Raw genomic sequence first — 16,656 nt, 5'->3', positions numbered from 1 at the left:
TTTATAACTCTATGATACCTTGACATTTTGTAAGTTTTTTCAACCAGTATCTCCCTTGAGCCTCCCAGTACCTGTCATATTAATGGGATATTAGCATCAGTTTAATTTTACAAATGGCTGAACTATGACTACAAAACATTAAGTGACTTCTCCAAGCTAGGAAATGAAGGAGCTGGAGGCAGAATCCAGATATTCTGAGTCTATATTTTCTCCTTCTTCCACTACACAGATGGTCTTTCTTACTGAAGACACTCAATGAAAAGTACTTTCATCAAGCACTGATTATTTCTCAAAGCATAACTCTAGATTTAAGTTTCAGATGGTTAAAAGCAATCTAATTCACCTTTTCACCCCCTGCATCAAGTACAGTGCCTGGCACATAGGAGGGCTGCTATTTCAAGCACTCCCCAGATTCCACATCCTCCTCCACAAAACTCACTTCTCCATGTTTATGCTACCTCTCCATCCTGCATGGCTTTCAGAGACACAGTCCATCCTCACAAGGCCTCACTTTCAGGAGGCCAAAGTCTACATAAATCACAATCTCTTTTCCAAATCTAAAATCCAAAAAGACATGAAAACTGAAAGTTTTTTCTTAAGTTTGATGCCAAAACTCATCTGAGGACTATGGTAGTCAGTCTTCAGATGGCTCCCAGGGAGCCTGCCCTTGATTTCATACCCTTGTTTAGTCTCCCACACTGAGGTTCAGTGGTGTGACCAACAAATTACAGCAGAAGTGACAAGATGTTATAAAAGACTGTGGCTTCTGTCTTGAGCTTGCATTCTCTCACACTCTCCTGGGTCACTTTCCATGGAGGGAGACCAGCTGCGATACTGGAAAGACACTAGGGAGCCTACAGAGCAGCCCACATGGTGAGGACCTATGGCCTTCTATTGAAAGCCAGTGAGGAACTGAGGCCTGCCCATATCCACCATTTCCAGATCACTGACGCCTCAGCCACAGCTTGAGTGCAACTTCATGAGAGACACAGAACCAGAAACCTCCAACAAAGGGCTCCTGGGTGCCAGATCCACAGAAATTGCTCACGATAAATACTGGTTCTTTTAAAGCTGCTAAGTTTTGTCCATAATTTGCCACATAGCAATAATTATGCAAAAGGAATATTTGCAAAAACTAGTATAAGGCTACTTACAGTATCTATTTGCCTCCACTTTTGTGAATATCCACTTTATATACTTGTTTTATGAGATGCCTCCCCAGAGCTAATCAGGGATGCTACATAACACATATACTATATTACCACCCTAGAATCTAAAATATTTTAGATCTTGAAACACAACCAGCCGCAAGCATTTCCGATTAGGCACGGTTCAACCTGTATTCACTTTTTCTAAAACACCTTTCCTGATTAACCTCACCTTGGCATATAAGAAACAATTCCTTGTAAGAATTTCTTTACCTCTTAAGAATCTCTGCCACAAAAGGCCAACTTGATTATAAATTGTCCCACGTTACACTCTGTTGTTTTGTAAGTAAATGTTTGTCTTTCCATCTGACAGTTAAACTGCGACAGGAAAGAGTCTTCCCTTTATTTCATCACCCCCACGAGAAATCCTGAATGCGACTGGGTACACAATAAGCGCTGAACATATTCTTGTAGAATTGAGTTCACAAATCCAAACCTACAGTTATAGTCACATAGCATTGGTCCAGACCCCAATATACCCTCACACCCAAAACCTACTTATCTTCAAATAACTACTAGAGAACATGATGTAAAAACAGTGTCTGAAAGAAAAAAAAAGCTGGCTCTCTAAGGAATTCTGGAAAATTTGCACATCCTCCAAGTGCCCTTGTAAACAGCAGCAGAAGCACAAAATAATTGTTACCAAGGGAGAAGATCTATTAGCCTCTTGATGATGGGCCCATCTGAAACCTTTCAACAAAAGAGCAATTTTATCTTTCTGCTTTCTTCTCTGCCCCCTTCCGCAGGCAATAAGAAGGGTCACTGATCAGTTTTTAATTATGTTTCCTGGAGAGATGTGCAGCATGGAACTTCAAGAACTCAGGGAAAGGGCTTTACAAAATAAAGACGAAGGAAACACTCAGTGATATAAGCTCTAATACTAAAAATTAAAATGCAGCGCAGTAAGTACCATTCTGAAAAGAAATTCCACACAAGCAATCTCTTAGGTAATTTTTTTTAAAGCTTCCCTGGGGCAGAAGACACTCTCCCTCACAGAACCAGGAAGAGTTCCGCAAATCCAAATGCTAAGACTGCAGAAGGTAATAGGAACAGATCAGAGGCCTGAGAATCCTTAATTTAAGGGCTGGGGCGGGGAGAAGGGAAGGGGGAGTTACGAGCATGGAAGGTGATTGGATTGGCAGTGAATCTACATGATGGTCAGTAAATTCTGACTTCTGCCTGTGTGATCAGTTCTCAGTCCTTCCCTTCCATGCTGCAAAGAAATGGAGTGAGTGAACACCAAAAAACAATCAGGAGAAAAACTAGAGAAAAGAGTCTAGGCCCATGTGTCAGGTCTCTGTTCCCTCCCCTGTCAAAAGTGTGGACTGGGTTAGATGATTCCAAATGTCCATGTCAGGTCTAACTTTCTATCATAAGTGAACTCCAGTCTGTTGTAATTATGTCAGCTCTTCCATGCTCTCGCCCTGACGGTCTGCTGCATTTTAGGCAGCATCATGGGGCTGAATTAACTGAGGATATAGGACTGCATGCTTTTGGTGCAGAGGATCAGACAGTAGAACTACTGGGCAACAGCATGAGTGGCTGACAGGAAAAAGCAATGAGAAGCAGAAACTAGTTCATATGAAACATTTTGCAATGCTAGGCTATTATCTAGATTCTGAATGCTTGAGATTCTCTTGACAAAGGAAGCTGTAGCTCACACATCTATTGGGATTTTTCAAATGTTTAAATACTACTGACTTCTAACACGTGCAATCCAAAAAAGACTGTAAAGCTTATATTATGCCAGTTTTGATACCACTAAGATTTGCTACAATTTCCCTCATTCATAGAAGATTGTAGTCCAATTCCATAAAGCCACAGCTGCTCCAAAGGCTTTAACCTACAATCCTGCTAGAAATCCCCAAAGTTCAAGGCTGAAAGGAAGTCATGGAGTTGAGAAGAGAGTGCATGTTCAGAAGCAGTCTTCTAACTGTCTACATTATTTCCTGTAAGAAAACAGCACACATTGCACTCTAACACCTGCTAAATACATTTCAAGATAATAGAAGAAAATCCATGCATATTTAAATGACATTAATATGCCTAACATCTTCGCCTGTCAAACCTACCAAAAAAATTATTCATAAAACCTAATGCAAATACCCTTTTTTCCAGTCTTCCACCAAGTGATTTACAGAAAAAGCCACAAGAACCAAAGGCAAATCCTCAACAGAACATAAATAACAACACTCAGAGTATGTAGGGAAATGTTTTGGAAATCTAAATATTCAAGCACAGTTTTAAGTTACAAAAGCAATAGCAGCAGCATGACTAAAGCAATCCTTCAATCAGTCTTCTGACAAATATTTACTGAGCACCACCATGTGCCTGGCATTCTTTTGGGTTCTTGAAGATTTAACAGTGGACAAAATACACAATGTTACTGCTCCCAGGAAGTTTACAGAAAAATTTTCTCAAAATATTAAATGTTTTAACTAGGAATGTTTTCTCTGTTGAATTACCCACATCTATATTACTAAGGAACTTGTAAAAATAAACAAGATGCATAAAGATAGTCATGTAAATCAATGGGATAGAATTGAGAGCCCAGAGATAACTCCTCACATTTATTGTTCATTGATTTGTTATAAGGGTCCCAAGACAATTCAATGGAAAAAAATTATCTTTTTAACAAATGGTGCTGAGACAACTGGATATCCAGGTGCAAACGACGAATGGGTCACAGATCTAAATGTAAGACCTAAGGCTATAGAAATCTTAAAAGAAAACATAAGAGTAAATCTTCAGGCCTTACTTTAGGCAATGGTTTTTCAGATATGGCGCCAAAAGCACAAGAAGAAAAAATATATAGATAAATTGCACTTCATCAAAATCAAAAATTTGTGGGTATATAAGGAACACTTAAAGTATAAAGATGACCCAAATGGGAGAAAATATTTGCAAATTAAAATCTGATAAGGAGCTTGCATTTGGATTTTTTTTAAATCAAAAAGACAAACCAGTTTAAAAAACTGGCAAACAATGTAAATAGACACTTCTCCGAAGAAGATATACAAATCACCAATAAGGCCAGGTGCAGTGGCTCATGCCTGTAATCCCAACACTCTGGGAGATCACCTGAGGCCAGGACTTCAAGACCAGCCTTAGCAGCATAGCAAGACCCTGTCTCAAAAAAAGAAAAAAAGCCAATAAGCACAAGAAAAGATGATCAACATTGTTAGTCACTAGAGAAAAATGCAAATAACACAGTAAGATGCTACTTCAACACTCAATAGGATGATAATAATAAAGAAGACAGATTTATAACAAGTGCTAGTGAGAATGTGGAGAAATTAGAACCCTTATACAAAATGATGAAGTTACCATGGAAAACAGTTTGGCAGTTCGTCAAACTGTTAAACTTTATGACACAGCAATTCCACTCTTAAGTATATACACAAGATAAATTAAAATATTATTAAATTAAATGAGAACATATGTCTATACAAAAACTCATACATGATTCTTCAGAGCAACATTATTTATAATAGCTAAACAGTATAAATAACCATCAACTGATGAAAGATAAAATATAGTATATCCATACAATGGACTATTTTTCAGCAATAAATAGACGAAGTACTGATGTGTGCTACATTGTGAATGAATCTTGAAAACATGACTCCAAGTGAAGGAAGACATTCACAAGATACTACGTATCATATGAACCCATTTATATGAAATGTTCAGAATACACAAAGCTATAGACACAGAAAGATTAGCAGTTACATAGTGATGGGGTGTCGGGGATGAGAGGTTGGAAGGAAATGGGGAGTGCTAACAGGTATGTAGTTTCTGCAGAAATGAAAACCTTATAAACTTGATTGTGGTGATGGTTGCACAATTCCATAAATATATGAAAAACCACTGCATTGGACAATTTAAATGGGTAAATTGTACAGCACACAATTTATATGTCAATAAAGCTGTTTTTAAAAATTAAGAAATTGAGAAGGCTACTATAAATAATGTTGTTCTGAAGAATCATGTACAAGTTAGACTCACATTAGGAGTCTGGTTCAGGTGAAAGGGACAAACTAAGTCATAAGCAGTGAGGATGGCAGAGAAAAACCAACCTCTTTTTTTGACAAGCTGCAATTAAGGCAGCAGAGGTTCCAAGCCTGCTTCTCAAACACAGGTCTGATGAAGGTCAACATGGGTGAGTGATTTAACAACTCAAATGGTTTCTATGGGCTAGCTCAGCAATCTGATCCTCACTCATGCACACCACTGTTCTCTAAAGAAAGCATGTTCAAATCAACCTCTGGAACACCATCCCCACAAGCTGAAGACTAGGCATTACTAAATGTGCTTTCCCAAGGGCTCAGAAGGTGTCATTCCTAAACAATACACAGCAGCAGCATGTGGTTCCCTCTGCAGTCTCAGTTGGCTGATTCTGCCTTTGCCATCTGACCTTTTGGTTATTGTCTGTGTGAGCGATCGCTCAGCACTTCTCCATTTTCCTTGCCTGTCCCCATCTCCCTTGTTCTAACTTCCTCTTGGCATGTCAATATTCTCTGCTGGAAAACAAACTCCTCACACATTTTGGAAGGGCTGCTGGGCCTTTTGAGTCTTCAGTGATTATCAGGACAGCCTCTGGAGGAACCATTCCAGCTCCTGACGAATCTCTTTGCAAGAGTGTTTAGTTACAGAGAAAGAGATTAACAATAGGCAACATTAAGGAAAAACGACTGTTTCACTTAAAAAAGAGCACAGGAAATACATGCATGGCTCAGAGGACACAGGAATGCAATCCACATTTTTAAGAATGGTATAGACACTCTAAATTGAACTTACAAAGCTTCTGAGTCACAAAGTAAACTGACTGGTTCCTGAATTCAGCACACGTAGTCTATGCCCAGGACATGTGATAACAGGTGCCTGTTTAATCTTAACATATGAAATGTAGAAACAAAACTTACAGTGCAGAAACAAATGGCAGTTAGTCATCACAATCCAAAGCAGGATGACCAGGAGCAATATGCAGGAACTTCAGATGTGACTAAATTTGTCAGAGATAAAGCTGAATCAAGGCAGTCAATCTCAGAAAGGCAGGAGCCATATATGCAACCAGTTTCATCTCTGACTTGTCATGTTTACAACAGGCCTGCAGACAAATGCACTTTGCATCAGAATGAAAAACATACTTTTTTCATAAAAACCCAATATTTAACTTATTTACGCCATTTTTTCCACTAAGCCTTAGAGCAGTGTCAGATTAGGTTTATGCAGCTTCAATAGTAAGACAGGTGGTTCAGCAAGATTAAAAATTACAGTGCTGGTTTACAATAGCATAAACCCCCACTGTAAAACCAACCAATATGGTTCTCAGACAGTTTAAAGAATAGGAGACAAGGAAGAAAAGTCATTCAAGTGTAAGGATCTATTTTCCATTCAGGAAATATGCTCTTCTTCTGAAAGACTCAGGTTGGAAGGGGAGCATTAAATTTAAAAGAGAAGGACTTGGTACTTGTAACATACAAAAATGGTGTGATTCATGTTTTCTGAAATAGCTGTTAGTCCGCTTTTCAATGTACTGCATGCATTAAGTCCACTGCACCATCTCATTTTCTACCCATTATCAATATAAAAATTAAAGTATCTTGGCAACAGATTTTTCACAGTGAGATTCACTTTATTCTACGGTCTTTTCTAGTAAAAATAAAATGGCAAAGGAACCCCATTATCTAGAAGATTTTCAATACAGCCTATTCCAACACTCCACTCATTCTTCTCTCAAATTATAGTTAATACACATCTACCACATGAAGCATACAGCTCTGACTCCTGGGGATCACAGGTAGGAGCTCACAAGCTGCTGGAGGAGACAGATGTGTCCAGAAATAATGCATGCAATGTGACAGACGCTGTAACAGGAATGTGTAAGACACAAACAGGCACCTACCTCTGCCTGGTCAGGCAGAAGTGAAGGTTGCCTAGCAGATGGGACACTTGATTCAAGGATGGTTCAGCTAAGGATGTGTTTAGGGAAAGACAAAAGGGGATACAAATCTCATGCATAAAATCTCAAAACAATCTGGAATATTTGGGAAACTGTGAGCAGTTTCTGCCTACCTGGAGGGCAAGTCACCTAGACAGGCAGGGCTCGATCAGGTAGGGAGCTAAGTCAAACAATGCAGCTTGGACTTTATCTCTAGGAAGGAATGAGCCACTACAACAAGGGGAAAAGGAGGGAAGATGAAATAAAGTTAAAATTTTCTGGGGGCTTATCACATGCAAAACAGCGTGACTATAGAAGGTGAATACTGTACATCGTTTCTCTCCATTTTACAGATGGGGAAACTGAAACTCAGAAAAGATTCAGCTACTAACTAATTAGTGGTGCCAAAATTTAAACCCAGGTAATCTGACTCCAGACCCTATGCTTTTAATTACAGCAGGTATTGTTCTGTGTATAAAGATATGAAGCAAGTGTAAAGATATTTAAATATGAAGCAAGATAAAGATACCATATTGTTTTCACTGAATATGAGGTAAACAACTCACCACTCCAAAAGAGAGGGAAGTAAAGAAAAAATAAAAGGCATCTAAAAGTTACCCTGCATTCAATGTAGAAACTGTGCAACAAAGACCTATGAACAAAGGAAGCTGCTATCCTCTATGATAGTGGTTCTCAACAAAGGGTGATTATACCCATCAGGGAACATCTGGCAACATCTGGGAACATTTTTGGTTGTCATTATTGGAAAAGAGGTTCTGCTGTTATCTGGTGAAAGGAGGCAGGGAATGCTGCTAAGTATCCTACAGGGGACAAGATAAATTCCCACAGGGAGTTCAACATAGTTCAAGCTTACCAATATAGAATTCAAGAACACACACAGTAACTGGATTGCAAAAAGTGTAGTTCACTATCAACCAAGAATACCAGAAAGACAGCCATAAGCTATTGGAGGTAACAAACAATGCTTTCCCCCTTAAACAATTATTAAACCACATTCAAGTCATGGATGATAAAAAAGCATTTTTAATTTTTTTTCAAGGAAAAAATTTACTGTAAAATTGAGGGGCTATTTATACATAGTTCGTCTTATGCAGCCAGAACTTGTATGTCACATCTGAATTTTAGAAAACTGGATGTAGTATGAAGGAAAGACACTTTCTAGCCCAGTCACATCTAATTTAATATCCAATCAAGACCCACAGTGAATTTTATGTTAAATGTTGGTATGTGATTACTTGCTTCAACCTATGTTTATATGGTTCCTGACTCAGTAGGTTCAGGGGCTGATACCAGAAGACATGAGTATTCACATATCAACTTAATATAATTTTTGAAACTACTGTTTTTCATTTTTACCCAATCTTCTGAGATATTTTACTGGTCCAAATGGAATGCAAATTGTAATTTTGTTAAGTGAGATGCATAGAATTTATGCCTTTGCCTTATGATCGTTTTTCTAGCTTATTAGCAAGTTTCTGATCAAAGCATCAAAATTGACTCACAGTATTCCCTCAGGAACCTCAGGATGATTGGGAAGTAACATTATTTAACAGTTAATGGATGAATTATATACTTTAACTGGGCAAATTGTATGGTATATCTTAACAAAGCCATTTAAAAGAAGTTAATGGAATTTTCATCTGTCATATTGGTTTCATTAATCAATACTCACAGGGAAAAATGAGCACCCAAATATTCATCACACTACTCAGAGGATAAAATCTTGCCAAAATTAGAATACCAATCTATTTCATATTTGCAGCAGCAATTTTGAGAATTTATAAGCAAACCTTGAGGGTTTCTTTCCTGAAAATCTTTTGCTAACCGAATGAAAACCTAGAAAAGCAGTCTGAGCCACATTCGAGTTTTGCTTTGTAAGAGAACAAAAAGAAAGTCATCTATCTCCCTCAGCACAGAGAACTAGAAAGGACACAACAACAGTTTCCTAGAACAAACATTACTTAGACAACTGAGACCAACCAAAGCAGAAATCCTTACTTGAACAAACAACAGAGATAGCAGCAAAAACAAACAGCTAAAAGCTATTGTAGGGCTCAATACATAACCAAGAGCTTTTAGCTTATATAAACTTGAGTTTTGAAATCTCAGACAAGGTTCAAACTGTGAACTGCATGAATACGACTTTCTGCTATCAAGGAGAGGTGGTCCCTAAAGCACGTAAAAAAGTTAAATACCTGTGTAACATTAATAGGAATACAAAGATATTGTTTTATTTTTCCGGTATTTTTTTTTACCAGAAAATTATTTTCCATTTAAACAGAAATGAAATTATTTTCCATTTAAATGATATTCATCTTACCATATGAGTAACTGTCTTCAAGCTGAAACACTTTTCATGGTGACATTGATTATTTTCTAACATCGATTAAAAACTCATCTAAGTTGTAGAAAAATCTCTTCACAATTTTTCTACTTGTAATTTGGTGCTTAAACAAATCCAAAGAGTGTTTTTCAAAATGACACACAAAAATAATGTTTACAAAGATTCTCTCATGCTTCTTCCATCTTATCTTGCTGTAATTAATCTTTTCTAATTCACGGTGCATTAGTTTAACAGTAACACAAGCAAACTCTCAAGCAACCATTTAGGAATCAGTAAAACTACTACTACTAAGAGATAAAATATGTGCACAATTTTAATGTAAAATTAGCATCTTCATCTAAGATAGAATAGGGACAGTATAATCACAAATGTTAGAAAATGCTTTTGAAGAATAGAGACTTTTTTCCAGTTAATTTCAGAGAAAAGTAGGCTAATTGATGTTACTTGCTTAATTTTGACTTTGATTCGTGGTAATCAAAATTACCAAGTATACTACCTCCTGGAAAAACACCATAATGATAACTATGGGTTATTAACTGTTTACTTTTCCATTTATGATCTAAAGCATAAGTTAATTTTATGTAATTAATGCAATGTACATCAATTGTATCTATGCATCGCAATACATGAAGGTTAGGAAAAAGTTTAAAAGGCATGTACAGAATAACATACACATGTTCATCCAATGTTTGAATACCATCTACATGCAATAAATTTTTCATATATACCATTTATAAATATGCAAACATATTTAATTTAGTATACACCAAGGATAGGTAGGTGTTTAACACATACATTTTTATGGTAGCAAAGAAGATAATGTGGTTAGCTTTAGCAGACAACATCTGTGTTACACACATGGCCATCAAAATAATTGTGGCATGCTTTTGTGACAAGGACAGAGGCCAAGCCTGTTGTTAAACGATTATTTTCAACAAAAGCCTCCTGAAATTATTGTTTAGTTATATGGCCTGTATCCAAAATAACAATATTATATAGTTGCTGCTGCCTTTGACTCACTCACCAATTTTCAGCCTATTTGTAAAACAAGATAAGCAGCACTGGGTTATAAAAAATAATTATGGATCAGGATTTTTGATTCATGTTACTCTGACAAAATTATTCCATTTGATCCCAAGTCCTGGCTGCTCTCTTGACAGAATAATGTACACACTCTACAGATGACAGGCATGGCTTTCATGATTAAATAGGAAGCTCACATTCCAGATGATTTTAGAATCCAGATAATTTAGACTTTGCACTTCAAAAAGATTTCTTTGTTGTCTTAGTATCTGATCATCAGTTACCTTTTTCCAATTGTTTCTATCTCGACACCATGAAGAATCTATATATTATCTAGAATTTAGGATGTTTTTGTGATTTTTGCCTATTTTATTCAGTACACCAAAGAATGTAACATCATCTTGTAAGTTACAGTATTTTCCTGATTCCATTGGGTGGGTGAGAGGAGAAATCTTTTGGAACATAAAGTTAAAAATACAAAATGTACATTCTCCCCCAAAAGAGTATTTTATTGGTCTTGAAAGAAAACCCCATAGAATTGAATTCTACTTGTTATAATTACTGGGAAAACAATATTCAAAACAATCTCCTAAAGAAAAGAGTTAACAGTCTTGTAGATTTAACTGATCATTTTTGCCTCTTTCTCTTGCAAAAGACACCTATGAAATTGGAATTCTGTGCACTAAGAATGGCAACACCAACGCTGAAACTTTTAGCCAGGAATAGTTATCCTTGTGTTCATAAAACCACGTAAAAACTGATTCACAAAAGGAAACGTCCAGGGCCTGCCCCATTAGGATTAACTTCTGAGATGAAGAGACTAAGAGAGGATACTTGGCAGCCTGATCTCTCTTTCTCAGAAGGCCAGCTATATCTGAGGCGGGGAGCGGTTTCCCTTCAGGCGACTCAGCCGCTGCCTCACCTAAAACGCCTTAGTGATTTAAAACTGAAAGAGAAAGGTAAACAAAACAACAAAACGCTACGGAATAGGTCTCGTTTACGTAGTTAACATTGTTGTAAGAGCTAAACAAGCACGCAGGCGCATGGGTCAGACTGTCACTATAAACATAAACACCTTCTCATCAAACGTAAGGAAGAGGAGCTCTGCTGGGCTCTGCTGCTTTTTTGTTTGGGTTCTCCAGGTTAATGTATTGATTCCATTTTAATGACCCACAAACAGGAGCAAAGTTATTACTGGGTCGCTTTGAGAGATGTTGACTTAAACGTAAGGATAAACCGAGGTAGCTGTAGAAAGAGAAAATGTTTTCCGTCCAAACGTAGCATTACCCAACTACAAACCCACGCAAAATAATCACAATTACCCATTAACGTGTTTCAATGAGTAAACCAGTTCACTTCCCTAATTACACTATCGAGGAAAACGCCTTCAACAGAACCGAGGGAAATCGTGCTTTCCACGCTGCGGTGGGATGCAGCCGGTATAACCTATTCTGCCTTCTCTGAAAGCCGCGAGAGACCCAGAGGCTTTTGGAGAAAACGTCTGGGGAAGAGTTTTGGGTTGCTGCAGGGAGTTGGTGTGCTGAGTAACCTCTGAGACGTCAAACTCAACTTTGCTTTTTGAAGGAACTCAAAGTTAACTCACCCTGGCACGTCCACCCTCTCCCTGCCCGCAGGGGACAGCGGCCTCTCCTCCCCACCGCGCAGAGACGCGGCCGCCGCCCTCGACCCACCGGTGCCCGTCCTCAGACAAAGCGGGGGACACCCGCGCCCGCCCTGCCGCCTGCCCCCGGAACGCGCTCCCGGCCGCACCCACCTTGATCCCCTGCTGCTGGGTGGTGAGGGTTAACTTGGATTCATCCAGGAGCAAAACTTCGCAGTAAAATTCTTCCGGAACAGCGCAGAAACAGCCCATGTCGGTTGTGGCCGTCTCCAGCCAGGCGAGAAAGCTGCCACCGAGGCGCCCAGCCGCCCCCTCCCCTCAAGCGCGACGCATTAATTTATTGTCCGCGCCGTGGCGAGGGCGAGAGGAGCAACTCCCGGCGGGGTCCGGGTCCAGGCCGCCTAGCCGCCCGGCGGGGCTGGAGCGAGAAGGGCGGAAAAGCCCGGGAGAGTCAGCACCCGGGAGCCGCCGGCGAAGCGCCTGCCGAACTGGGCGCCGAGGGCGGCGGCGCGTCCCCGGGCATCCTGAGGCTTGGGCTCCTCCGAAGACGGGGGCGCGGGGCCCCTCCTGCAGTCCTGGGGACGACGAGTCTCCTGGCAATGGGGGCAAGATACAAGAAAAGGGAGGGACGGAAATTCGAGGCCCTCCCTGGCCTTGGCAGCCCCCGGAGGCGCTGCGGCTCCGTCCAGCCGCACGGATTTGAGCGCGGCCCCGACGTCCCGGCCTCCGAACGGCCTGTGGAGTCTCCGGCCGGCGCGCACTTCCAGCCGCGACCCCGCCCCGCAGCCCCGGGTCAGGTCCGCCGAGTAGGAAGCGCTCGGCTCTTCTTTTGTGTCAGGAGCACCCACGACGCCCCGGCCTTGCGCGCAGGGGCAGAGGCGAGGGTCGTCGCTCCGTCCGCGACCCCGTCCCCCAGCACTGAGCGCAGAGGGGCCGGGAGGGGCGGAAAGGGCAGCGGGCTCCTTACCGATACCGGCGAGGGGAGGTCAGCTCGTTGCGGGGCGTGGCTCCCGTCCGGGGACCCCCGAGCTCATCACGGGTGGCCGTGTGTAGCCAAGTTCAAGCTCTCCCTCCGGGAATGCCTGCTGCAGCGACGGAGCGCTGCTGCTTCAGGACTTTCAGCCAAGCGGGGAGGCGGGGACCTGCGGGCGGAGGAGCGACGCCCCAGCTGGGAACGCGGCAGGAGGGGGTGTGCCCTGGGCGCGCCAGGCCGCGGAGGCTCCGGGGAAAGTTCTCTTGGCTGCGCGAGGGGTGGCGCCCCGGGCGGAAGCAGCCCAGGTGCATCTGGGCCCGGCCCAGGCGTCTGGAAAAGGCCTCGGAACGAAGGGCTCCTCCCGCCCCCGGCCCAAGGATGGCCGCGCTGGGGAGTCCCGCTCTGGGCGGGGTATCAACTGGGGGGCGGACGGAGAGGCGGAGGTGGTCCCAGCCGCGAGGTGCCGGCGGGTCCGCGCTCCCAAGCCGCGCGCTGAGCCGGAGCCGCTGGGCGGTCCGGTGCTCGCTGCGTCCGTTTCCCCGGGAGACCTGAAAGCTGGCTGGGGAGAGGAGGACGCGGTGCTGCTCGGACCCCACCGCTCGGCGTTCCCAGTCCCACGCCCTCCGCGCGGTCGGCCGGATCCAGGACTGAGGGGCACAATAGCTCTGAAGCTGCAGTGACCCCTGGTGGGTCCTGATGTCCGTACACAGACAGCCGAGGGTGAGCTGCGGAAGAGACTGAGCCCCGCTGGGCTTCGGAGCAGGTGCAATCACTGCTCTCCAGCTGGGAACCAGCAGCGAGTTAATGCGAGTCACAGTTGGGGGAGACACGAGGGGAGATCTCCCAGAAAAAAAACTCTATATTGAGTTTTAGAGTTAGAGCTTTGGCATCAGACGTAGTTTTGAGTTGACTGTTCTATTACTTGCTAGCTGGGTAGCCAAAGCTCAAAAACTTTGCTCAAAACCTCGGACGTTAGCGCTTAAAACAAAACTAGGCTTCTGTAGCACAGTAGAAATGAAATGAACAATTGGCGACTTTGACGGAGTTTCCTCTCATAGTGATTTGCCACAAAGGACCTTCTGTTAGAAGCCTCGGCCTTCCCTGTTATTGTGATCCCACCCAAACAGTGGATCAGCACAACCACTGAAGTGCAATATAAAGTTCTGAACTTTGCCTAGGCTATGAATAAAACTCTATTTTATCTTCTGAGTTTTCTGTGAAATTGACCCAGGTTTTGAATTTCTAGTCAAATTCTGTGCCCAACTTTGTTTTATTGTCAAAGTCTTGCCCGACTTATGAGGTGACACGTTATTATGCTAGATTTTAGCATTTCTGCTTGTGGAGGCTTTTCTCTCCTGTAATCCAGTATTCCTGACACCAGTTACCAAATGTGATTGAAAGATGGCATAACATTTCATTCTTCACCTCCATATCCAACCGAGACACCTGAGGCTGCAAAAACAAAAGGTTCAAGCAGTCATTAGTTCACAGTTTTGAGTTTTGCTGTCACCTGTTTTTTAGCCCTTTGATTTGGTTTTTGGATTTCTGATTTTTGTTTTTGCTGTTGTTTGTTATTGTGTTGTTGTTTTTACCTCCAATGGCAATGGGAAGGCTGAGGGTTTGGGCTGGGGCAGGGATTCTGTTCCCAGCTCCTCACAAAGATAAGGTACAAAGCCATAAGGTCTCATACATATGATTCTCTTTCCTGGGTGAAGCATTTTCTTTTCCACTTGTTTATCAGACACTGGAGAAAATGCAATTTAAAATCGATTTAACACAAAATTAGAGATTACTGGTGACAACAGGATTCCATATGGTTTCTAAAGATAGCTTTATTGCATATAATTTACATACAATAGACTGCATAATTTTAAGTATACAATTTGATAAGTTCTGACATAAGTGTGCACCCATGAACCCACTACCACAATCAAGCTAGTACACATATTCATCCCTCTCTAAGATTTCCTCCTGCCCTTTGTCTTTTTTTTTTTTTTTTTTTTTTTTTTTTTTTGAGACACGGTCTTGTTCTGTCGCCCAGGCTGGAATGCAGTGGCGAGATCTCGGCTCACTACCACCTCCGCCTGCCAGGTTCAAGCAATTCTCCTGCCTCAGCCTCCCGAGTAGCTGGGACTACAGGCATGCACCACCATGCCTGGCTAACTTTTTGTATTTTTAGTCGGGATGGGGTTTCACCATGCTGTCCAAGCTGGTCTGGCACTCCTGATCTCGTGATCTGCCTGTCTTGGCCTCCCAAAGTGCTGGGATTACAGGCGTGAGCCACTGTGCCTGGCCACTTTGTCATCTTTCACTCCCATTCCTCACCACGACTCACTTCCCAGGCAACCATAGATCTGCTATCTGTCACCAACATTTAGCTACATTTTCTAGAGTTTAATACCAATTGAATCATACAGTGTCAACTCTCCTTTTTGTCTGGTTTGTTTCACTCAGCACAATTATTTTGAGATTTAACCATGCTGTTGTGAATATAAATAGTTCATTTCTTTTTATTGCTCAATAATCTATTGTGTGTGTGTGTGTGTGTGTGTATATATATATATATATATATATATATATATATATATATCACAATTTGTTTTTCCATTCATTTACATGGTTTCCAGTTTTTGACTATTACAAATAAAGCTGCTATGAGGATTATATTAGTCAGCTCAGGCTGCTATAACGAAATACAGTAGACTGGATGGCTTAAACAGCAGACATTTATTTTCTCACAGTTCTGGAGCCTGGAAGTTCAAGATTACTATACCATCATGGTCAGTTTCTGGTAAGGCCCCTTCCTGACTTGAAGGAAGCTTCCAACTTACTATGTGCTCACATGACATCTTTGTGTGCTTACAGAGAGAAAAGGGAAGGAAGAGAGAGGGAAAAAAGGAGGAAGAGAGAAATATAAGGAGGGTGGGGTGAGAGAGACACCAAGATAGCACTCTCTGGGGTCGATTCTTACAAGGACATTAATCCGGTGGTATCAGGGCTCTACTCTTATGATCTCATTTAACCTTAATTGCTTCCTTGTAGACCCTATCTCTAAACATTCACACTGGGTTAGGTCTTCAACATATGAATTTTGAGGTGACACAGTTCAGTCCATAGAAAGGATCTGTGTCTTTATATGTACATGTGTTTTTATTTCTTTGTAATAAAGAGTAGAATGACTGGATCAGAAGATATGCAACTGGCAAATAAACATATGGAAAGGTGCTCAACATCATTAGTCATTAGGAAAATGCAAATTTAAATCACCGTAAGATACCACTAAAGACCTAACAGAATGGCTACCAAGCTACCATACTGCTATGCCAAGTATGGTTGAAGATGTGGACCAATTTTTTTTTTTTTTTAAGATGGAGTCTCACTCTGTTGCCCAAGCTGGAGTGCAGTGGCATGATCTTGGCTCACTGCAACCTCTGCCTCCCAGGTTCAAGTGATTCTTTTGCCTCAGCCTCCCAAGCAGGTGTGTGCCACCACACCTGGCTAATTTTTGTATTTTTAGTAGAG

General features: G+C 41.6%; 1 protein-coding gene and 1 pseudogene across 3 annotated transcripts in view; one reads left to right on the top strand and one right to left on the bottom strand.

Annotated features, from left to right (window-relative positions):
- Window positions 1–13,309, bottom strand: part of EPB41L4A (erythrocyte membrane protein band 4.1 like 4A) — a 261,977-nt gene extending 248,668 nt beyond the window's left edge. For 2 of the 3 annotated variants that reach the window (XM_010339877.3, XM_074382709.1), the window contains exon 1: window positions 12,315–13,309. In XM_010339877.3, coding sequence (XP_010338179.1) covers window positions 12,315–12,413 — 99 coding nt within the window. In that variant the 5' untranslated portion in view covers window positions 12,414–13,309. The remainder of the gene's footprint in view (window positions 1–12,314) is intronic. The other variant, XM_039467417.2, reaches the window with a different exon arrangement.
- LOC120363198 (uncharacterized) lies at window positions 12,412–13,902 on the top strand (annotated as a pseudogene).
- Window positions 13,903–16,656: the final 2,754 nt, after the last annotated feature.

Source organism: Saimiri boliviensis, chromosome 1 (assembly GCF_048565385.1).
Source record: "Saimiri boliviensis isolate mSaiBol1 chromosome 1, mSaiBol1.pri, whole genome shotgun sequence".
In the NCBI taxonomy this organism is placed as follows: Eukaryota; Metazoa; Chordata; class Mammalia; order Primates; family Cebidae; genus Saimiri; species Saimiri boliviensis.
The sequence above is the reverse complement of the archived record's forward strand: the minus strand, read 5'-3'. Positions and strand labels throughout refer to the sequence as shown.